This window comes from Euprymna scolopes, chromosome 10, assembly GCF_053919585.1.
Source record: "Euprymna scolopes isolate OS-2025 chromosome 10, ASM5391958v1, whole genome shotgun sequence".
NCBI lineage: Eukaryota > Metazoa > Mollusca > Cephalopoda > Sepiida > Sepiolidae > Euprymna > Euprymna scolopes.
This window is the reverse complement of record NC_136491.1, coordinates 42773965-42799898: the sequence shown is the minus strand read 5'-3', so window position 1 is coordinate 42799898 and position 25934 is coordinate 42773965. Positions and strand designations below refer to the sequence as shown.

Genomic DNA, 25934 nt, shown 5'->3' with positions numbered 1-25934 from the left:
TCATCACTTTCATATTTTATTAAGAAAATAAAATATGGAAGTGATGTGATCATGGTGTCTGTTTTCTTACCTTGTTTACTAAGAAAGTAAACAATCCAAGAAAACAGGGTCCTCTTCAATGAGTAAAAAGTTACTTTCACCATGACTAATATCTGGTGTAAGATTTCCAAAGATCCAAGGCGTTGTTATTGAGAAAAGTGCGAACAAACAAACAGACAAACAATTTGGGGGCAATTTTACCCCTATAATGTCCCCTAGTGGGGAGGGGGGGCAGCAACCAGAGTACTCCCCGAAAATCCGTTTAGGCAAAAATTTACTTTTACCATGACTAATGTTTGTGCAAAATTTAAAAAAAGAAAAAAATCCAAAGCGTGGTTATTGAGAAAAATGCGAATGAATGAACAGACGAATGGGAGTGAATTAGTAGGTCCAATCCTTCCTTTGCTGGGAAATCAAAAAACAAAATCTACTTGATCAATTTATGTGACTTTTGGAATATGACTTTTTCGTTTTGTGCTGGATACATAAATCATTTTTCGATATATATTTGTTTTTTAACTAGGTTGAATGGACAAGAATGAAAACCTGTTAGGAGTTCTCTCTCTATATATATATACAAATACACAAATCTGGGCACAATGCGGGATCATCCCCTTTAATCAAGTGCTTTTAAAGAGGAGACTTTGTTGGTTTGACCACACTACATGCTGCAACACAGGAGAGTTCATCCACAAAGCAATAACTCCAGAACCACTTCAAGATTAGTGAAGATGCTCGGGACATCAGCTGAAGATGTGGTTACACACTATCAAAACTGATGTCGAACATACCTCCCGTTCACAGGTTTACGGTGTTTGCCACTGGTCATGGGACTGGCTGCTTAACTACCTTGGCTGCTGTGGACTATTGTACATGGTCTGCATTTATCTGGAGCATTTCACGTTTTATAGGAGGAGGCAGCTCAACAAATCCTAGGTGAATGCCCCCAAGTTGTATATGGTAAACTAGCAGAAAGACGCAACGTTGCCCGGGATTAAATAATGATCAACAAATGTTTCACATTCCCATATTTTTATTGTCATCAAAATTTGTGAAACCATCTATTTTTAAATCAAATTGACTGATTGCCTGCTCTAGTTATGGAGCCATGCTGGTGCACCTGGAGGAAACTTCACATGCCTTCCCGCAGTGATTTAGTTCACAATACATTGGAGTCTTCATTGCACTGTAGAGAACCTACTGTTGATTTTATAAAATTATTTTTCATATATAACGGCTTGAATTAAAGTTTAAAATGAAAAAGTCAAGTATCATGGTTCAATTGTGCTTTAAACAGAAACATTCATTTTGGACACACCCCTATCATATCAAAGAACTTACTTTTGATTTTATATGCCTGGTCTTACTGCTTTTGTGGTGATAATGGAAAAGTATCATGGTTCAATTGTGCTTTAAACAGAAACATTTATTTTAAATGCATCTCTGTCATATCAAAGAATCTACTGTTGATGTTATATGCCAAGCCTTCCTGCTTGTGTGATCATAAAACTTCTCAAGTGTACTTGTGATGTTAGGCTGGTCAAAATTGCCAGTTCCTTCTTTCATTGGATTATTTTGATTATCGATCCTTATCGAATACATTTCGATACAAAACCTATCAAAGAACGCTGCCAGGCACATAAAGTACCTTCATGTGAAATTTCATAAAAATCAGCCCCCCCACACACATACACATAGACAAGATTCCTTTTGTATAATAGTATATAGATGTGTGTAGAAACTGTGGAAATACTTATGATACACCCTTAAAATAAAAATATAAAGTAAAGGCATTAGGCAAAAGTTTTATCCTCAAACCTTACCAGCCATGTTTCTTGGATAGGAGATCAAAAGGAGGAGGAGGAGGCATAAGACAAGGAGAGGAGGAGAATGAAAAAAAAAAAGAAAAACAAATATGGGCCAATAGGTGAGGGATTACTTCTAAAACCATGGATTTCCAAAACCATGGCATTGTAACTCCACACCTGGAGAGTGAGCAATGATTTGGCGACTTTTATCCGTGACGTCATCAAAACAGAGAACGTTAAAAAAAGAAAAAAGAAAAAAAAAGAAAATAAAAAAACACAAAGATAATATATTGGAAAATGTATACAAAAAAGTTAAATAAAAACATACATATTTTAAAAAGTTTGTAAAATATTATTTTTTTTTAAGTTTCACAATGAAAATAAACTTATATTTTGCGAAAAGTTAAATGAATGGCAATCATTTAAAACTGATTTTAGAGAGTTTTAAAGGTTAGAAATTTAAAAAAATACATAAAGGAGAGATAATTCTTGACGTTAAAACTCATCTCCACATATTCCAGTATTATATAAGAGACAATCATCAGACATTGCTTCTGTTGTAGTTTAGCTCTCATTTATAGTTTGTACAACTAACCATTTTGACAATTATTCAACAAGAGCAGATAACTCACGATTTGACAATTATTCAATAAGAGCAGATAACTCACGGTTTGACTAATAATTCTGATGATTACGCTGTTATTTACTTGATAATGCTGAGGATAAAAAACATGCCTTTCATTAAATGTGACGAAAATGCAAACAAACCTTTCTAAGAATCTGGCCCGATATTTCCGAGGTCCAAGACCCTCTGGATCATCCATCATTTCAATCAGCAGTGCCTGGTCATTGGATTCAATTGGTGCTATGGAAATATCTCGGACTGCCCGGAACTGACCACAGTTGTTTAAATGTTCATTTTCAAGACGGAAATAGTTCCATATAAAACGTCTGAGAAAATAGAAAATAAGAAAGAATAAGTCAGACTATACAACTCTTATTGATCGACTATTTCCACTAGCTACACTGATGAAGTAGAAAGATTAAGAGAGTTTACTTTTGCTTAATGATTTGGTTGTTTAGTTTTATGGCATTATCAACCCTTTGGGGCTATTTAATGCTGAATCCGGTCATTTTGGCAGAAGATTTTATGCGTTAAGCCTTTTATATGTTCAAACATTTATTCATGGTGTTTGGTTGATTTGTTGTGTAGGGGATAATTGTTTTGGATTTTTGACATTGCAAAACATGATTGAGTTTTGCAAAGGGTTGGTGCCTTTTAGGTCAGGAAGCCCGTATCTTCAGACAGCCTAATTTAGTAGCAGCAGTGTTAAGTGATCATGTTGAGTTTTGTTTCAATAAAGCAATATCACCAAACAAATCGACTGAAATATTTACGTTCAACTTTAATGATGTGTGAGTATCCTTATCTTTACTAGCATGTTATCTTGCTTATCCACATTTCCACAACCAGTTATATAAATAAGTCGAACTACACAACTCGTATCGATTGACTATTTCCACTAGATACAAAGTTTAAAGATGTGTGCTAACGAGAAATAAAGATTGGGAGAGTTTATCTCTGCTTAATTCTAAAAAGTGGTTTGGTTGTTTTACGGCATATCAACCCTTTTCAAGTTATTTAATGTGGAATCCCGTCATTTTGGTAAAAGTTTTATTCATGGTGTTTGGTTTGATTGTTTTGTAGAGAAAAATTGCTGCTTTTGTTTTTGCCGAACATGATAGAGTTTCGCAAGCTAAATTCTAAGAAGGAATTTACAGATGTCAGGTCTATCATTTAGTGGTAGTTGATCATCTTCTGGCAACAAACCAATCACTTCTGCTCAAGGAGATAGTTCTGCTTGGGAGGATGACCTATGACACAGACCAAAACCATAATGCTAACCTGACATAAGCTTAAAGAACCCTATTTTACAATAATGCTTATTTCATTATCTGGTAGACATAAACGTTGCATCAATTATACATGACGAGCAGGATACATGAATATGTGCCGCAAACAGCCAGACTGCAATGGGAAATTATCTGGCTAAGAGAAAAGACTACTGAAAAAATTGGTTGTCGACTTCGAAATATTTTCAAAACTATTGGGTGGAATTGACTGAAATTTAAAAAAAAAACCTTTGTTATGATGAGGTGCAGTGAACTAAGTATTATGTTATCCATTCTATGCACACTTAGGAATTAATAGGGGTTAGTATTTAATACAAAATTAGTACAAATTTAATCCTATTCAAGTATCAATTTGGAATAAAGCACTCTAAGTCAATAGGCTCTAATTTTTGCTTGTTGTAACAGATTAAAAAGTCTAGTGTATATATATATATATATATATGCACACACACACACACAATGCCTCTGTTCAATCTCAAGAGACAATGGACACCCCTGTAAGAGTGGCTGCACGTGTAATTGTGAGGTGAGGGTTGCATGATTCCATACCAGCCAGATCTCTCCTGAATCGGCAATGCGTGAGTTCAGTGGCAAAGAGAGACCCAAGACTGACTGAAAACAATGCCAAGATAAGCGGAGAGCACATACACCACCTGGAATTCCCAAATGGTTACTTATTTTTAGTACTGGCTGGGCTCAATATTGCTTAACTTTGGTGATCTGATAGGAACTGGTGTCAATGTGATTATGCTATATATATATATATATATATATATATATATATATATATATATATATATATTGCGGTACCATAATCTTAGAGTCTATAAAAATCCTTTGTAAGAATTAAAACCCATAAAAAACTGAATTATGTACAACATACCTGAAAACTTCAAGTGTCATAAGAACTGTTTTAGCCTCTTCTTTTGGCACCATACCGTTTTCTATCACAGATACTTTTAAGGTCCAGATAAAGCGTAAAACAAAGTCTTCTATGATGCCGAAATAATAATAGGCCTGAAATTAGGAAGAGAGAAAAACACTGAAAAAGTATGACAAAACATCGATCTGCAGCCAAACAGTAAGGAATATTTGAAAAGATATGTCGATTCAACTATTTTGCATTTACAAATTTGATATTCTTTCATTTGTTAACTATTTAAACTATTGATGCAAGTCCATAATCCCACCCATACCCTCTTCCCCTGGTGGAAAAAAACAAAAAACCCTAAAAAACTAAAAATAAAGAAAAATCTTCATGATGTACATACCTGTGATGGAAAAAAAAATATTGTACACCAAAATTCATGACTTAGTAATAATGAAGATAGAGAAATATATGTAAGCAATGGATAAGTAAATTTATGTTAAGTTGTTCTTGGAATATATGCAACTACTACCTGAAAATGCAGATAGATGCAGTGTCACAGTATATGAACATTACAAAAACAGGCAGGCAGTCAAATTACATCTCATAACTTTGAAAAAATCCAGACAAGAGTGTACTCCCTAATATTGGCCAGAATAAGTTCAAGGGAAATAACTCAGATAAGTTTAAGCCACCATCACATGCACCAAAAATTTTTAAAAAGTACAAAATGTATGACAAACTAATAGAAATAGTCTGCTTACATTGTATGCATAAACACACTCCTCCCGTAGAAACTTGTTGTCGCCATCATTTTTTTCAAATAATCCCCAATCCATTTTGAGATCCCAAGTGAATGTGTAACAGGAACTGATAAACAAGGCGATGATCCAGCCATAAAAGAAAATACTGGTGTGTAACTCAAGGTCGTCGTTATCATCATCATCTTCATTTAACTTTTCTTTAAAAAAGAAAAAAAGGCAGAGAAGAATAAACAGGATGAAAGAAAGAGACATGGAACAAGAACACAAAAAAAGACTGGACAGAAAAAAATAACACTGAACGATAAAAAAATACACTGAACAAACAAAGAAAACATTGAATGAAAGAAAGAAGAAACACTGAACAAAAAAAAAACCCCACTGAATGAAAGAAAAAACTTAAAGAAAAAAAAAACACAAAGAAAAGCAATTAAAGCAATGTTTTTTTCAACAATAGCACCAAAACTGAGGAATATTTTAGCATGTATTCTGTATGAACCTCAGTATAATATATATATATATATATATATATATATATGGATGCCATCCAAATCTTCCTCCAATTCCACCAGAGGTCAATAAAATATAGATTTTAGAGACCAAATACAATTTTTCCCACTTAAAATTCATGAAGAATCTAACAGTGTCGTGTTTATGAATAATGAGGATTAATTCTTTATATCATGCCGATCCTTCAGATTAATGTTTTCATTTTTAATGTCATTTTTACTTAATCTATGGGGGTAGTAAACTTTTACTTGTCAACCATAACAAAGTATTTCGAGTGTCACCTTTGGACCTTCAACCTCCAGAAGAGCATAACTTACAACTGAATTTTACCAAATACTTTATCCACTATTCCACAGGTCCTTGCAGATTCCCATGTTTGACAAGATACAGCTGAATAAGGTGAGAGTTTATCGCATCGATGGAAATATTGTGAAACTCACACTCAAGATGAGCACAGAAGTTCAAATAATCCAATTGTAATGATGTTGCATGCCCGGGTAACACCACTTCACCTTGATTAGAGGCTGAGAGCAAGATGGGGTGTTTGACATGGGGTTTAAGAAATTTATCTTTTTCTCCAAAGTCTGGAATATGTTTTTATTGCTGATATGATAAACAGAAAAGAACAGTAAAGTTGACATGGCGACAAAAGAGTCTGTTTTGGTATCTAGGAAATATTGCCGTTTCGTTCACCTGCTATATTTAAGTGCCAGACCCCCGTGCAAGTGATAGGAATTAAACCCGAAAGATAATAGAGAAAAATAATTTGAGTTAAAGAGAAAGAAAATAAAAAGAAAAGAGAGAATTAAAGAGAGATAGAGAAAGACAATGACCAGCAAATCGTAGGCGTCTTTCTCTGATGATATTAGATATGGCAGGTAGGTTGCCATAAATATTCAAAAAAACAAAATGTATTGTGCATTGAATTTTCATTGAAAAAAATTAAATTTTTTAAATCGATTCTTTTAAGCTTTAAAAGGTTAAAACAATTTGCAAAAAAATTGTTTGAAATTTGTTGTTATTTGTAACGATGATGCATGCCTGATTACAGGCTGAGAGCCAGATGGGGTGTTTGACATGGGGTTTAAGAAATTTATCTTTTCTTCAAAGTCTGGAATATGTTTTTATTGCTGATATGATAAACAGAAAAGAACAGTAAAGTTGACATGGCGACAAAAGAGTCTGTTTTGGTATCTAGGAAATATTGTCGTTTGGTTCACCTGCTATATTTAAGTGCCAGACCCCCGTGCAAGTGATAGGAATTAAACCCGAAAGATAATACAGTTTCTTTAAAAGAAAAATAATTTGAGTTGGAAAGAAAGAAGAAGGAAAAAGAGAATTAAAGAGATATGGTTACGAAAGAGGAAGAGAATCACAAGAAAAGAGAAAAAAAAAAGAATATAAAATAATAGAATAGAGAAAGGAAAGAGTAATCTCTAGAGAAAACAGAATGATCTCAAGACATGGGTGATTGGAATTCGTGTTTGATAAAAAACGATTGCATTTTGAGAAAGGGATTTTGGCTGACTGGCATTGAAGAGAATGCATCACCCCTGGGCTCTTGCCCAAGGGCAGAAATCCCTATAAGGGCTAAGTTGAAAGGCTCTTGTTCCTAGGTGGGAAATTGACTAAATGAACTTAAGTTGTAACAACCTGCATCATGAAGTTGTTGCCAACCTAAAGAACTTAGCTTTCCTTGTATGAAGTTTATCATGAAGATCTTTTAAATAATTATTCTTGTCCATAAGAAACGAACTCATAATTATTTTTGAATTGTTGACTTGAAACACAGTTTATTACAGCACCGACACCAGGTTGCAGCTGAGAAGAGCAGCATACCGACCAGTCATCAAAGCACCTATGATGGATGAACTCAATCGCAGCATCTGACGATGAACAGCTAGCCGAAAATAAGTGGTGCCACACAAACTTAGGGTCGTGCACATTTTGCATGCCCAGAGTATCAGAACAGTATTTTCCAGTGACCAGAGAGAGTCTAGTCACCCTTGAAGGTCCACCACCAGACAGCGTAACCCTGCTGGGTTGCATCTATGGTCCTGTGAGCTGGTATTGACGAACATGCCCAAAGGGTATATCACAAATATAGCCCTGTGAACCAGGATTACGACAAGTGCAGTCCAGAGGACATAGGGTTATATAATCGTGGTATTGATTTTATAGTAGGATTTTTGCAATAGTACTGAAGGATCTGCAATCATACCAAATATTCAATCTAACTGTGTGATTTTAACCGACTTTTCTTTATATATTAGACTAGCAGGGCTACTTGGTGTTGCCTGCAGCAAAAGTGTAATATAACTGCTGTTATCTTTCTCTATCTGTGTCTCTTTCCACAAATTTTCCATCTTCTCCACATCCTCTATTTATCCTCTGCCCAACCCATTCCTTTCCCTGTACACTCACACACAGAGGAGAGAACTTGAATGCTTACTAGACACTATTCTCTGTACAGGGATTTGTCAAGACAACCTGGCATGAGGATACTTTTCAAGAGAAGTAAACCCTGACTAAATATTCAAAATTACAATTCACGGCTCAAATAAGATATCCTCAGTATGGATAACCCACAGTGGCTTATATAAGGAATAGTGCATCTTCTCCAAGTGATGCTTCCTATAGCAATAGCACTAAGCTGGATACTCTACCAGACCAGATGAGTTATTGTACTGAAATCCAGTAACCACGAGAGACCTGATATGAGGATACTTTTCAAGAGAAGTAAACCCTGACTAAATATTCAAAATTACAATTCACGGCTCAAATAAGATATCCTCAGTATGGATAACCCACAGTGGCTTATATAAGGAATAGTGCATCTTCTCCAAGTGATGCTTCCTATAGCAATAGCACTAAGCTGGATACTCTACCAGACCAGATGGGTTATTGTACTGAAATCCAGTAACCACGAGAGACCTGACATGAGGATACTTTTGCCTATAAGTAAACCCTGACATAGTATTTGCAGCACAAATAAGATCTCTTCAGTATGGCTAACCCACACTGGCTTATAAGAGGAACGATGCCCCATCTCCAAGTGATGTTCCTATAAGCAACATCACTAAGCTGGATGCTCCATCAGACTTGATGGATTCTTGTTCTGGAATCCAGTAAGACCAATAGACCACAAGAAATATATACTATAACATATTTAACTGGTAAATTGGGAGAAGAAAATTAAAATGAATATTCTTAACTTCTTTAACAACTCAACATTTAGGTGTAAAGGAGAACTTTAATGGAATATCCTAATATCTATGCATCTTATATAGAGATCAAATGTTAGTCACATAGGAAGAGTCCCCTTGATTTTGGAGAATATCGACTAAAGTAAAATGAAACAACAAAAAAAGGGAAACAAACAAGTATAGATTCATCCATTAGTCGTCCTAAGGGACGTAACTCCTTGATAAAAAAGATCAGTTACTTCCCTTTAATTAGCGCATGAAAGGTCTCGAATATTAACCCTTTAAGGTCAAAGAAGGATTATTATTTTTATTTATTTATTTATTTATTTTTTGTACTTGTACAGTTTGATCAAGACATAAAAAAAAAAAATGAAAATATCGAAAAAAAAAGAAAAAAAAAAAAGAGTTATATTGTACGTATCAGTTTTCTCTGAAAAAAAAAAAAAAAAAAAAAAAATTCGGGTTTGTATTACTGTGTACAGTGTACACATAGATCCGAAAAAGTTGTCAAAAACAAATATATAACACATAAATGTTATCAAAGGCAAGATAAGTTACTTTTCTACCAAACTGGATATTCGTGTTTTTATTCAATGTAACATGTTTATTCAGCTCGAAAAACATACAGTGTTTACCGATGTATTGAAAATTTAAAATGGCGCCGGAATCTCTCTTTGACACGGTAAGTTTAGGAAATGGAGTTATAAATAAAAAACTAGACAAAATACGGTTCAAAACTCGCTCAATATATGTTACCGTGACATAGGCTGACATATATTCGGTGGGTTTATAACAGTATTTTGCATATATATTTTTTTTTAACTCCTTTTCCCAAACTGACCATATCAAAGAGAGATTCGGGCGCCATTTTAAATTTTCCAATACATCGGTAAACATTGTATGTTTTTCGAGCTGAATAAACATATTAAATTAAATAAAAACACTAAAAACATATCCAGTTAGGTAGAAAAGTAACTTATCTTGCCTTTGATAACATTTATTTGTTATATATTTGTTTTTTGACAACTTTTTCGAATCTATGAAACCCAAAATTTCACTTAATTTGATAGAGTAGGTTTTTTTTTTTACAGCGAAAAAACAATTTATCATGATACTGATCAAAAGGTAGCCATGTTTCGATTTTTAGGAAGAAAAGCTATGATTTAACATGAGGAGGGGGATGTCGGCGCTTTAGACAGAGTTATCTCCCTGTAGTGTGTTCTAAAAATCCAAACATGACTATCTTGAACGCGCTGTCATAAGCAGAAAAAACAAAACAAAACAAAAAAAAAACTACTCGATCAAATTAAGTGAAGTTTTTTTTTAGAGAGTCCAAAACGGATACATACAATATAACTCTTTTTTTTTTTTGTTTTTGCGATATTTTAATTTTTTAATGTCTTGATTGAACTAATGTCTTGATTGAAGTACCTTTTTTTTTAATTCTAAATTATACACAGTAGTCATCTAGCGAAACACTGATCAAGAAAATATAAACTGCTGGTCAGGAGATTCGAACCCAGTCACAAAGCCATCCTTGACTTGATAGGCTAGCATATTACTTGTTTTGATCAAACTATTGTTCTCATCTTCAGTGTTATGTGTTATTTGTGCAACGTTTCAATCAGTGTGGCCTTTGACCGTCGTCAGGCATTGTTATAATTTTTTTATAATAACTTTCTAATTAAAGTGACTTTCTCTTTATTTGCATATCTTCTTTCAAATGATCTTGACGTTTGTTTTTTCTTTATTTTCTTACTTGCATACTTTTTTATTTTATTGACATGCATTCCTGGCCACGTGCCGCATTTATCATTGTAAAATTCAGTTGAGTAAAGTCTTTCTGCTTGAGTCTTCATTACAATACAGGCATGTTGGCTGTTGTCTTGAAAAAGAAAGGAGAAAAATTACAGGCTCAGTAGATATTTTCATATTCTTGGAGTTGGCCTCTGTTTTTTGGCTGCAGTTTTGTATGTATGAAAAAAATTGGTTGACAAAGGGAAGGCAACTCTAATAAAGATCGACAGGGGATTACCTCCCTTCCATCATCAAAATTTGAAGGGTGTACAATTTTTGTTTTTCCTAGAATTAGAGGTTCCCAAATGCTATTAATTTCTAAGCTTTGTCTGCTAAGTAATTTTTCATTTTTTACCATATGTGCTGCTCCATTTTGCATCCATGTCAATTATTTTGACCTCGTTCCACAAAGGGAAGTGTGTTCCTTTATCTTTCCATATGTGACAGCTAGTCCCAACTTTTCAACCTCCCCCTCATGTCACGACTTTACGGTGTTCTTCCAGGCTTACCTTGGTAGGTGTTTCTTTTGGATTTTTCAAGTTTGAACATACACACAGACACCTGCCCTTTATAAAAAATTATATATAATAGACGATTGTAAGTCAATATTTATCAAAACAGACAAACCAAGCTGTCAATTTCCACTAAAAAAAGTGTGAAAAATATAATAAAGCTACACTAAATGGTCAGCTATAGTCGAGGGCAACTGAAAGACTCCCTTTTCATTAGCTGCTACACCAAGGTGTAGGGAATGCGCCACTCTGTTTCAAGGATTTCTCCACTTTCTCTTGATGAACCCAGTCACAAAGCCACCCTTGTCTTCATAGGCTAGCATATTACTTGAAACTTTATAATGCTCAGTGTTTATCAAGAGGGCATCAAGTATCATTTTTTTTTTTAAGTCTTTGGTATGATCTGACTGAGGATTGACCTCTGGTCTCCCAATCGATTAATGAACACTTTTATCATTATGCCAATGTTAATTTCAAAATATAAAAAATTAAACGATAAAAGAAGGCTCCTGTAGGATTTTTTTGTATCTTTATTTTAAACTTACCTTTATATAATTTATAGAATGTGTGAAAAATAACGACTACAAATGTTGTAGCATATTTCCCTGCATTCACAATGTGAGGAAACTTAAGACGTGTGTCCCTGTATCTGCGTAAGCATTGGGCAAAGCGAAACCAGGCAGGTAAGCAGCTGACCAAACCTCGAATACCATACTTTGTTCCAAGACAGGTCGAAGCTAGAAAAAAAATTTTTTTTTCTTTAGTAAAAAGTATATATATTTCAAATGATATTAACACTTAGTTTTATACCCACAGACACTACTATTTCATGCTTATACAGTCATCAGGAAGTGATACTTACTGCTGGTCAGGAGATTCGAACCCAGTCACAAAGCCACCCTTGACTTCATAGGCTAGCATCTTTCTTCAGGCCATCAGCAATTAACACATGAATCAAAGAAAATTAAGTACCTATAAATGCCATGTCGGTGGGCATTCATAGTAAGCACTCAGAAAGAAACAGCCAGAAATCAGAATGTTGCATTCATGTTAAATTTGACTGTTTTTTCACTTAATTCCCTAAAGAGGTCTCAACTTAAATTTCTTTGTTTATATATATTTCGTACATTTATAAGCTACAATCAACATCCATATGAATGCTTTGACGACATTTACGGTTTTCAAAAGGCGAACAATTAAAAGATACATCTGCCTTACTTAAAAATTGCTAGGTTTATTTATGGTGTCTTTTACATATAAAAAAAACCGACCCCAATACTTTTGCTGATGAGGAGACTTTGTTTAAAAAAAAACTATATGTCAAAATTATTGTCCGTGGCTTAATGTCTATAACAATAAAAACATCATTTCCGAAACGATCGTACAAATTATTGACTTTGTTGTTGTTCCTTCTTATGAAACAGATTTTTAATTTTTAATTCTAATTTGAATTTTAAATTATCAATCACATTACTAAATATATATATATATATATATATATATATATATATATATATATATATACACACACACACATACATACATGAAAAGCAATTGAGTTTTGATTAAAGTGAAACATGTATATGGCAGGTTAGGGTTAAGGTTAGGGTTAGGCCTTCTTAATAGCCCCCCCCCCCACTTCCTCCCCATAGAACATTTGCAGCAGACGTTTATCTAGCTAAAACAACTACCAAAAATTTCCCTTATCTTTCTGTGCCTAAAACGTAAATTCCATGAGCAAAGTTTCTTCCCTAGAACTATACATCCAAGGGACACAATAATGAGGGACTGCTTTTTTTGTATCAATAAAAATATATCTTGCTCTTCTATTATTGAGCACTCTTAATAGGCTAGTTAAATTCATTAGTTATCACTCTTGGATACCTATTACCTGGCGTGCGTGCGTGCGTGTGTGCATGCGCATGTGTGTGTGTGTGTGTGTTTTATTTATTTCCCATATATATTTTCCCAAAGCCTCTGCCGTTGATGGAGGGGAGACAAAAACTTGCTGCTATGGTTTCAAATGATCTGAAATAGCAACAAGGGGAGACTTGATTCCAAATATTTCTATCATGTTATATCTCCACTCTTTTTGAAATAGGGTACGATTATGAATATCTCCAGTATCAAATAATCATTATACACTGTGAAATTTACTTTAGGTATGAAAACCAAAGAGGAGAGATATAACATATGAGATATAACATATGAGAAATATTTGGAATCAAGTCTCCCCTTGCTGTTATTTCAGATTATTTGAAACCATAGCAGCAAGTTTTAGTCTCCCCTCCATCAAGACCAGAGGTTTTGGGAAAATATCAGATATTTTTTAATTCCTTTGCAAAACTAGGAAAACAAATGACTATGACTGACATAATTTATGGCTGTAAAAAAGTGCCAAAAATAGGCTCTGGATGATGGATGATCCCCTTAATGCGTCACGTTAAGGGTAAATCTTACATAGCCCACTACACAATTCATATCATTACCTTTCTAACGAACCTTCATTTGTTAAATTCTGATCAATAGTCGCTGAAATTTGAAACTTATAAAATTGACAAAAAGGTGGTGTGTGTGTGTGTGTGTATATATATATATATATATATATATATATATATATATATATAAACACACACACACATCTAAAATATCCAATAATTATAAATCTTAATAGGAAGGAATGAAAGAAAATAAAAAATTAAACATAAATTGAGATACTTAATTTTAAATAATAAATGAGAATGAACTAAGTATAGAGAAATGTTAAACTTCCTTTCCTTATTGAATAAGTTTTAAACAAAAACCGTTTTTGTTGTTGTTTTTAAATCATATAAATAGGTTAGCCGATATTTTTGTAAATAAACAAAGCAAATTCCAGTTACGAAACATTGAATCGCAACAATATAACTTAGTTAATTAGTCCGGATTAGGAAAAATAATTTAAAGAAATTTCATTTAAGAAATCAATGAATAGTATTAGTAAACATATTAAGTGGACATAGGTAATTAGTGGTAACATATGATAATTTTGATGTTTGAAAAAATTTTTAAATGGAGATACGAAAATCGGTAAATATATAAATCTTTAAAAAACTTTGCAAGGATGAGATATAGGTAAAATATTGTCGCTTGTTTTCTTTTCCTTATAAGGGAAATGGTTTGCATAATGTTTTATTGTTAAAGTGTTTTTTTATTCAATAAGTTTGACGAAAGGTGGTTTTTGTGAAAATTTTCAAACGACAATGTTTGAATTTGTCCAAATAGTCTTGAAACAATTGTAACTAACGATGAAATACACTATTTGTTGCTATCAATCCATTCCTTGATGCCTTGGTCTTTGTTAAAACAATATATATATATATATATATATATATATATATATTTAAAGTGATGGTTGTGTAGTTCCAACGAGAGAAAAAAATGTATATTTAAAAGAGTGTAATACACACACAAACTCGTAGCAAAATTAAATATTGAAATGCTCATATCTTTGGTTCTATGGGACGAAACTACATGAAAATTTGCAGGCTTTTTGAATATTATAATACTATTCTATGGCTAAAATTGTATGACAATTGGTAAAAAAGAACCTATATTTTCAAAGCAATAAAATATGCCCAAATTTGCTTACATTTGTATACCTAGTGTCCTGGCAGGTCAGCTTTAGCTTTGCCGCTTTGAAATGAATTTTGCTTAGAATTTTCTTTTGCATGGTTGTCTCCTCTGTGGCCTTGCCAGGCCACTAATATATATATATATATATATATATATATAAGTTAAAAAAACAGAGTAAAATTACATGGAAACTTTATTATATTATCAAGTCAATAAGGGTTAACAGAAAGGAAAATAGCTAATCCTAATTGAATTGATAACGTTATAAAGTTCCGATGTAACTTTACTCTTTATGTTTTTAACTTATTCTATATTTTGCTCCTCTTAACAGAGTAAAGCGTTTTCTTTTATCCAGATAAATTTGCCTTGTCATTGAAAATTTATTTTTTCAGATTAATTTATATAAAAGAAACAAGGCAATGGGAATGAAATGCTTACTTGATACAAGCAAGATTAAACTTCAATCTAATATAAATAATAGTATTTATATGTTAATATATTAATCCCAACCAAATAAAAAAGCTCAATACATACACAATAGAAAGTAGAGCTAGTTATAAGAGAAAAGGAAGGAAAAGAAATTAAAATTGTAAATTAAAATTTGCAATTAAATTTATTGTTCGACAGAATACTCCAAGAACAATTTTCAAAGTTCAAATTATTTTAACGATTGTCGAACATTAAATTTAATAGTAAAGTTTAATTTACAGCTTTAATTTCTTTTTTTTCTCTTATATATAAATATATATTATATACACACTAATACAAAAGTAAAGAGACTTATTATTTCATCATCTAGTTTACATAAATGCTTACAGTATGTACAGATAATATGCAAATTAGATGACAATGTTGAGAAAAAGAGTCATTCTTCCTCAAAATATTAGAAAATGGTGTAATCGGTATAAAATTATGAGCAGGAGAAATGCATAAACATCTAATTGAGAGATTCAGTTAATTACAAATTACGGCTAACTAGAATAATTAAAACATTTTTTTTTTTTTTTTTTAAACATAACTGAATCCCAAAAACTAAGACATAGTTTAATATGCATTTTGTGTGATAAGGGATATACGAAACCAGGGAAATAAACACAAACTCAGCTTCAGTATAATAGATAGATTTAGAAATGGTTTGATGAAGTTTTTTTTGTTATACACATGAAATAAAATCATCTTTTCTTAGCGGTAAGGCGCAAATAGGAAGAAATAATTGAATGAAAACAAATCTGTAGGGATCAACAATAATAATTATTTATTAGATAAATACAACTGAAAAAAAAATTATTTTGAAATGAGAACATATTCGTCTGTTGCTGCGCGAATGTTCATTGAATATTTCCCCATTACTAGCTGGCCCCCAAATGCATGGGCAGATAACTACTTCCAAAATGCTGTTTTGATAAAGCAAGATAATTTAAGAGTTATTCCCCTTTACCTACTATTTTTTTTCTTTTTTTCTACATGTTACAAATTTCCAACTAACAAGAAAACAATGCAACTTACATTTCTGTATGCTTGTCGTCCAATTAAGATCAAAAGCATAAAAACAGATGAAATATTCAAAATCCAACATGACCGGTGCCAAACTGTTGAGCTGGTCCGCCAACCAGAAGTCTGCAAATCCTACGTGATGAAATGGAGCAGTGAAAATTCTAAACTGAAGATAAACAAACAAAAACATAAAAATGGTGCAACAACAATTAAAAAAAAAAAAAAATCATTGGGAGGGGGTGTGTGTGAAAAGTAGAGATTTTTGTCTTAATTTTGGTATTTCTATAGAATCACATCCGTCTCCAAACCAGGTTCTAAGCTAATGTTAGGGCAACTAATTGGAATTGAGAATCAGAAAAATTGGAATTTTTTTTGGGGGGGGGGGGGATCGGAATTGGAAAAATGGGTTAGTGTTACAATTACTGTTTCCATTTCACTTCCTGTTGCACCATTGTTTTTAGTTGATTTTTTATGGTATCTTTTGTTTATTAAATTGTTAGGTGAAAGTACAGAATAGGTAAGTAAACAAAGCCTCCTCTTCCCACTTCATATGTTAAGGGCTTTTCTATATAATAATATTATTATTATTTATAAAAAGCATCCTTAACATGGGGAGGGGCAACCGGGAGTGAAATGAAAACAGTAATTGTAAAGATAACCAGAAAAATTTGTGTCTATTTTCCAATGCAAAAAAAAAAAAAAAAAAAATACTGATTCTTTTAATTTTTTCTTTTTTTTGTTTGATTTTGTTTAAAAACAAATTTTTTTTTTGCTGGTACTAATAAGAAAATGATGACTATTATATATATTTACTAAATGTTGTATCCAGATTTACATAAATAAAATACAAAATCAGCAAGCGCAGTGACAAGAATGGCGACACGGAGATGAACCCTGTTCATCGGCACAAAGTAAACGGACATACTAAACGCACAAGAGCGTGAAAGCCTGTTTTACTTTCTACATCAACAATTTAATTAGCAAGTCATCCCAGCAAGAAAACCACTAGAGGGAACCATTCAACAGAAAAAGAATCAAGTTTGAAGTATCAACATCACAGTCGGCGACCCCCCTGCACGTTCATTGACAAAAATAATTAACCCATGAAACACTGTGAGAGTATAATTTTTACTCAAATTTATGAGTTTACCAGCATTAGACAAGTGAACATACCCCCCCCCCTCCCCCAAAACAGATGACCCCTTGCTGTATGTTCAGACGTGAAAACTTACACAACTCTATAATGAAAATGATACATCCACGCCCGGAGCCATCATGTCTTTAACTACATCCGCGGGCCAGTATAAATGTAGCAGATTTTCGACAGCCTGGGAGAATAGGCGAAATCGCCGAGCAGTGAGATTGTCTTTCAACACTGCCATCCAAACAGAAGCAGCCAGGCATCATTGACCTCACCTAAGACAACATCAGCAACAGCTTTAGCCACTGTATCATCAGCAGCCAGCTGTTGTCGACCTCACCTCAGACAACACCTGTAGCAACTGTCCAGACGACCCCTCCTTCGCTACCAACTCCTAAGAGCCTGCCGACTGACTACTATCCTTACTACAAGCAGCTGATCGACGTCCCGATCATCACCAGCACATCCTGACAATATCAACAGCATCCACTACAATCGTATTGACTCTCAATAAAAGTTTAAACTAAACTTCTTGGTTTATCGCTCTTGCTTTCATATGCTCATTTTTGTAATTATATATATATATATATATAGTCTAAAGAAGCTTTGTAGTAAAAAATATAAAAATAAAGAATGCAGTTGAAATTCCCGGAAAAAAAAAAATTTAACCTATCGGAGTCTTAGCACCTGCATAAGCCAACTTCTAAAAAGTCTACAATTTTAAAAGAGAATTGAACTATATAAGGATGAAAAATAAAGAAAAAAAAACTTTAACTAGATTGCGAAATAGAAAACGAGGATCATCAGCTGACTACCATGTAGCTGTTTTGGAGATTTAAATCAGGACAGTTGCAATATATATATATATATATATATATATATATATAAATTACAATTAAATTTACCAAAATGATCCAAGATGGTAAAACTAAAGTATATTATAAATATTACCTTTCACCAGACCATCCATTCACGTGTAATCACCTTTTTCTTCACCATATTCCCTCTGCTTCACTTTTTGTTATCAAGTAAGATCTTTGACTTACTTGTAGTTTCATCAAATACTTTTGTATGCAAAATCCGATCCCGCATTTTGCTAATTCCTACCCTCTGATGAGAAGGAAAGTATTTCTTCGAAACTCCGCGGATTAAGGACTATCCACTTATCAAGTGTTTCCTTTTCAGATTAAATATGTTTTTACCTCTTTTTCAAAGTGTTTTTTAACATGTTTTATTAACTGTTTGCTCTTATATATATATATATATATATATATATATATATATATATATATATATATATATGATTGTACATACACACACACACATACATTGCATTAATAAAGGCGAATCTGCATAGCTTATTCCACCATTATGTCTTAATTTGCTTTAGTTTGAATCTATCCATTACATTTCTACATTGTATTGCCTTTTATAAATTTAAATTTCGTTTATATAAATATTTATTTTAAACTACCAATAAAACTTCAATCTCTGGAGCACTTCCTACCTTATAAATGTATTTTTACATTTACAAAAAAATACATTTATATATTTACACGAGTTTTTAGGTAATCTGAAAAAACACCAAATAAAGCACACATGGTCCCCCGTGAGTGCACAGTGAATGAGGCATAAAAAAAAAAGTTCAGCATTTGCCCCACCCCCACCCCATTTAGCCAGGTCATTTATGAATATCAGGAATAATAGAGGTCCAAGGATAGACCCCTGAGGTACTCCCGCATTTATGTCATATTGTTTGGATGTACGACCATCGAGGACAACTTTGATTTTTCTATTACTTAAGAAGGATTTAATTACATTATGAATTCTTCCAGTGATTCCATATGATCTAATTTTCCTTAGAAGACCATCGTGCCATACCCTGTCAAAAGCCTTAGATATATCAAGGGCCACCGCTCTACCCTCCCCTGTTTTGTCCAATGAACGGTATATACATTCAGAAACTACAGTTAAGATATCTGCTCAGAATCGTCCCATCACTACTTCAAACCCAACATACACGAAAGTATCAGAATGAAAGATGGATATCAGTTAAATGCAGATTAATTAGAACAATTAAAACATTCTTTCGAAAAATAACTATCCACAGAGGAATATTGTAGCATAAATTTCATATTGTTTGTTTTCTGTGAGGCATTAATTAACCTACAAAATTTATTGTATATTTTACAAACCTCTCTTCCCTCTGATGAGAAGAATTGCATTCTTCGAAACTCCATGGAATAAGGGTTTTCTTGTTTTATTTGCACTCCTTGTCGAATAATTAAACCATTTTGTATACCTTCCTTACAGGTTTATAAAGTTTTTTTTTAAATTTAAATAAATTTTCCAAAAAACTTTATAAACTTGATATTGATATAAACTTGAATAAATTTTCAATATCAAGATTTTTATTGTATATATACATATACTAGCAGTTCTGCCCCGTTTTGCTTGGGCTCTATGTACTGTTCATAACTTCATGTGCATATGTATTTATTAAAAAGTTTGACTATGTATGGTAATGCTTTTCTATATATAGGCTTTCTTAACTACACAGAGAAAAGTTGGTACAGACTGCAGATGGCAAATTTTTTTTAAATTGGACCCCATTTTTGATCCCTTAACATTTAGTGTTTTAGGCTCAAATTAAATTAAAATGTTTGATCCATGTCCAAGTAACCTACATCTAAAATTTCAAGTGTTTAGACCAAAAATTGGCAGAGAAGTTTGGTAGAGTCTGCAAAGGTCAACTCTTTCAACTTTGCTCTCTTGCCAGCCAAATTTTTGCTCAAAAACTGATTAAAAAGCTTGCTACATGTCTGAATACCCTTGATGTAAAATGTAAAATGTTTAGACCCAACATTGGCTTAATAGTTTGCTAGAGACTGCAAAGGTAAAATCTTGAAAGCCAAATTTTCAGCAAAAAACAATTAAAAAGCTTGCCCTATGTCTGAATACACTTTATGTAAAATTTCAAATGTTTAGACCCAAAATTGTCTGAGTAATTTGGTAGAGACCACAGGTCAATTTTTTAAAACTTTGACCTCAATAATGACCCTTTAACATTTGTTTTGGGCTCAAATCAAATTATAAAGTTAGATCCATGTCCAAGTAACCTATATAAAAAATTTCAAGTGTTTGGACCCAGAATTGTCAGAGGAGTTTGGTAGAGTTTTCAAAGGTCAAATCGTTGAACTTTAACCCCATTAACAGCCAAATTTCTGGCCGAAAACCGATTAAAAAGATTTCCCCAAATCTCAATACCCCCTTATGTCAAATCTCAAGTCTATAAACCGAAAATTGACAAAGTTATTTGGTAGGGAAGTATACACAGACATTTGCCCTTTTTATAGATATACTAGCAGTTCAGCCCAGCTTTGCTCGGGCCCTACGTACTGTTCATAACTTTATGTGCATATTTAAAAGTCTGCATATGTATCGTAATGCCTTTCCTTAACTACCATACAGAAAAGTTGGTAGAGACAGCAGAGGTCAATTTTCTTTTAAGTTTGACCCGAATTTTGACCCCATAACATTTGTTTTGGGCTCAAATCAAATTAAAATATTTGACCCATGTCCAAACCTAAATCTAAAATTTCAAATGTTTAGACCCAAAATTAGAAAATGAATTTGATAGAGCCTTCAAAGATCAACTCTTTGACCCCTTGGCAGCAAAATTTTCACCCAAAAACTCATTAAAAAGCTTGCTGCATGTCTAAATACCCTTGATGTAAAATTTCAGATGTTTACACCTAAAATTGGCTTAATAGATTGCTAGAGATCGCAGAGGTCAAATCTTTTGACCTTTGACCCCTTGGCAGCCAACTTTTCGGCCAAAAACTGATTAAAAAGCTGGCCCTATATCTGAATACACATATAATTTTACATAAAATGTAAAATTTTAAATATTTAGACCAAAAATTGGCCGAGTAATTTCATAGAGACTGCAGAGGTACATTTTTTTAAACTTTGACCCTAATTATGACTACTTAGCATTTATTAGTTTGAGCTCAAATCAAATTATAAAGTTAGATCCATGTCCAAAACTTTAAAACATATCGGCGGAAAAAGCGACCACCCCCTGTAGAAAAGTGCCTAGTTGAAGGTGAAGATATTAATGTTTTTAGCCAATTTTTCGATATTTATCGTCTGAAAGGTCGAACTTTAAAACGATACTGATCTTCATAAAATCCGTCGCCTCTGTCGAAAATTTTAGACAGACATGCAAACATACATACATACATACATTTATATATTGGTAACTAAAAATTTTTGATCCAAACCGATTAAAAAGCTTGCCCTATCTCTGAATACCCTTTATGTAAAATTTCAAATGTTTAGACCAGAAATTGTCTGAGTAATTTGGTAGAGACCGCAGAGGTCAAACTTTTTTTAAAACTTTGACCCCTATTATGAACCCTTAATATTTATTGTTTTGGGCTCAAATCAAGTTATTAAGTTAGATCCATGTCCAAGGAACCTATATCTAAAATTTCAAGTGTTTAGACCCAAAATTGTCGGAGGAGTTTGGTAGAGTTCTCAAAGGTCAAATCGTTGAACTTTTGACCCCTTAACAGCCAAATTTCTGGCCGCAAACCGATCACAAAGATTTTCCCAAATCTCAGTACCCTGCATATCAAATTTCGAGTCTGTAGACTTAAAATTGACAGAGTTATTGCGTAGGAAAATGTACACAGACACACAGACAGATACACAGACACATTCACTTTTATAGATATATAGATAACTTGAGTTCCTTCAGCTATAATCAAAAATGAAACCAAAACTTATGAAGAATTCTTGACATTATTCATTACAAGAAATGGAAGGTCATAACAAGTAAATGACAGTCACTTGGAAGAAAAAAGATATAAGCATGACACACAAAATAACACGCTATCGCATTAATATGGAGATAACGTTCATAATGGAGCAATTGAAGACAAAAAAAAAAAAAAAGAACTCACTAAAATTCGTAGTAGCCATCGTCTGGCTCTGTGGTGGAATATCTGTATGGGGTTGATTAAGTAAACGATGAGAAGCAGCACCAAAACAAACGGACTCAAGAATGTTGGGATATGAATATTATGACTGAACAAATAGAGGAGAACACTGGCGGCCCACAACACAGCCAGACCGGATGCAGTCTGTCAGAAGAAACAAAAAAAAAAACAGTTATTTTATCAACTTTCAACACCAACAACAAATAGATTCAAAATTACATTACTATATTGTATTTCTCTTTGTTCATCTACATGTCTGACCGGTCTACATTTTTAAGCTGATCTATCTGAAATTTTGGATGCACCTTTGTTATGATAAGGTGCGTCACACTAAGTATTATAGTACCCATTTGATGCATTACGTATTAATAGGGAAAAGTCACCATAATACCATATTTACATTTCTGAATTTTTTGAGATGAGGATTGGTTATTCGTATTATTTGGATTCATCGGACTGCTGTTCTCATCTTGTGTGTGATTTTCACAACGTTTTGGTCGATGTAACCTCCGACCATATTCAGGTGTATCTTGTTAAATTTGGGAATGCTTCTGTCGAACTCAGGAATTTGGACGGAATTTCGAGCGGGACCCTTTATTTACTTCACAGGGGTAGCGTTCTCTTGTTCTGTCAGCCATGATTGGATAGAGGCCCTAAGTAATTCGCAATTGTATTTTTCGGTCACCCACACTGAGGATTGAACCTTCAACTTTCAGGAGAATATCACTTTTACAATTGATTTTTCCAAGTACTCTAACCATGGGTCCTTGCATGGATCCTCATCTCAAAAATTCAGAAACATAAAATGGATGTACCTGTTAAATTAAAAACAGAAGTTTGTACACCAAAAATCACTGAAATTCATCCAATGTTTTGTTTTTCATAAAATAAATGCAAGTTTTATGTTTTATCAGTAAATGCTTTCTAGTTGCTATTATGATGGTTACATTAGATTTAAACTCTTTTTAAGATGAACTGATTAAAGGGGAGATAATTCATGACAAAGGCCGAAAATGACTGCTGACAGATTTCACTAATAAAATTTCATTTTATTTAAAAGCAAAATATACTGGACGAATTTGCACAATTTTTAGTGTACTGTCTTTTTTTACCCTAAGTATAATCAATATTTTTGTGCTTTTTCATTTTCTTTTTGTGAGCAGTTTCCATCATTGGAGCTAAACTGGATGTGTTCTGAAACTCGCGGCAGTTATTCCTCAGAATCTTGCTTTCAGGTACCTACAATACCGTCTAGCAGTCAACTTTTAGAAAGCGTGCGTTGGCAGACAGATAAACTCAAATCAACATAACGAAAACAACTAGTACGTTGAAGATGCTTTATTAATTAGGTAAAAAATCTGAAACAAAAACAAAACAAACAGTTAAAAGGAGAAAACATAATTAAACAAAAGGAAACAATACATGAAAATAATTATGTTTTGGACAGGCTTCCAAATTAACAGATTCTGGGATATCTTATCTTTTTCAATCAACTGTTAGGTGAAAGTCCGTAACAGTTAGAAAAGTGTCTTTTCTTTTTCTTTTTATTATTATTAAATCGTTAGGTGAAAGTATGGAACGGTTATGTCTCCTTTTTACAAAGGTTGTTATTCTAGTGCGGTGCATAAACTACCCAATGTCCATGAAATAAAAATAATAGAAGTCTGAGAAAAGATATAAGTTCTGTGCGAGCGAAGAAGGAAATAATTAGAATTTCTACAAATTAAGTATGGAAGTCACACACTAGATTAAATAAACAGAAACAGGGTTTCGAGTTCTTCATAGAAGAAATAGCTAGGTAAAGGAATAATAGGATGTACTAAACGTACCTCATGGCTTAAACGGGGAAAGCTCAGTTCATGGAGTCGAGTAAAGTCTGACCGTGTAGTTTTGAATTCCGCGGTGAAAAGGAGGGAGGAGGGACAATTGCAGAACGAGACTAAAACGAGATCCTGTGGATAGCGACATGACATTTTTTTCCTTTTCTTTTTTCATTTGGAATGCCTAAACGGGTAAGTTTTCCATTAAAGAAAGATCAAGAAGGGAAGAAATAAGAAAGAAAACTATATATGAAAAAACTTGCACAGAGATGAATGAGAACGAGGCCCAAGGCACTGGTGCTCTTAAAGCGTGTGTCCCTTGTAAAAAAAGGGCCCGGTCTGAAGACAGAACAGGAGGGTTGTCAAATTTTTTTTTTAATTTAATACTAAGTCACCATGGTATCAAGGCTAAAAACCACTTGAGGATAACTACTTCTATTCTTTACAAATTTTCTCATAGAAAAGATATTGCTAGTCTTTCTCTGCTCTATTGGTATTTCAACGGAAAGTGCTTAGCTGAGCTTCAATCTCTAGTTCCTATTTGTAAAAATTTCACAGCAAGAACTCATCTCCCTACCATAACGATAAACAACTTTTTTTTATCTGTGTGCATCAAACAGAATTTTCACAAAGTTTCTTTCCAATAACTTTTCGCCTGTGAAACATGTTGCAACAAGATTGTTTCCCTGAGAGCTACAACATGGTCATTTTCAAATCCATTGTCAATAACACTAGCCAGTCCATTCATAATTTTCAATCCTCTCATAATATTCATGATAATTCAACTGACAATCCATCTCATTAATCCTTATGATTAAGTGGCTTTTGACCTTGATAAATAGTTACTAATTAATAAAAACAGAAAAGAATAAAAACTCACCTCTAATAATTGTTGATGTGACAAATGGTTTCTAGGATCCAGTTCAAAAATAAGGACATGGTTAACTCCCGATGTCCGCCACCCATATGTGTTAATTCCGAGGAGGAAACAATCCAGAATGAGCAAAAATGGCCCCCTGTAAATCCGAAGAGCTGGTTCCCACTGAACAGGAAGTCTACCAAATTTGGCTAAAATGAAAGAATGGAAAATAATGTCTTTTATCCTGGAGTATGTTATTGCTATACATCTTATGAGATGACGGACCAATTTTTATGATTTCAGATTCAAATGAACAATTACAGCAGGAATGGGAATACACCCTACTAAAGCTTGATTACCACAGCTGGTGAATTTTAAAATTGCAATCTAGACATGAAGACACTTTAGAAGGAGGATATGCAATAAAATTCTGTTTTAAACTTGGAAACAATCCCACATAAACATATGGAATACTTTAGATTGCTTTTGGACCATCTTGCATGAATCGAGCAGCAGTTTTTTAGTGGCATAAGAGATTCAAGAAAGGTAAAAAAGTCTGTGAGGGATGATGAGAGGTGTGGGAG

The 25934-nt window shown here is 33.3% G+C and overlaps 1 protein-coding gene across 1 annotated transcript in view; it reads right to left on the bottom strand.

Moving 5' to 3' along the window:
• Positions 1–25934, bottom strand: part of LOC145285945 (solute carrier family 53 member 1-like) — a 141778-nt gene that overhangs the window by 14525 nt on the left and 101319 nt on the right. Inside the window, exons 8-14 of the mRNA XM_080134453.1 lie at positions 25372–25559; positions 22636–22815; positions 16537–16690; positions 11961–12152; positions 5394–5590; positions 4645–4778; positions 2616–2798 (exon numbers count right to left, since the gene is read on the bottom strand). Of these exons, the coding sequence (XP_079990579.1) occupies positions 2616–2798; positions 4645–4778; positions 5394–5590; positions 11961–12152; positions 16537–16690; positions 22636–22815; positions 25372–25559 (1228 nt within the window). The remainder of the gene's footprint in view (positions 1–2615; positions 2799–4644; positions 4779–5393; positions 5591–11960; positions 12153–16536; positions 16691–22635; positions 22816–25371; positions 25560–25934) is intronic.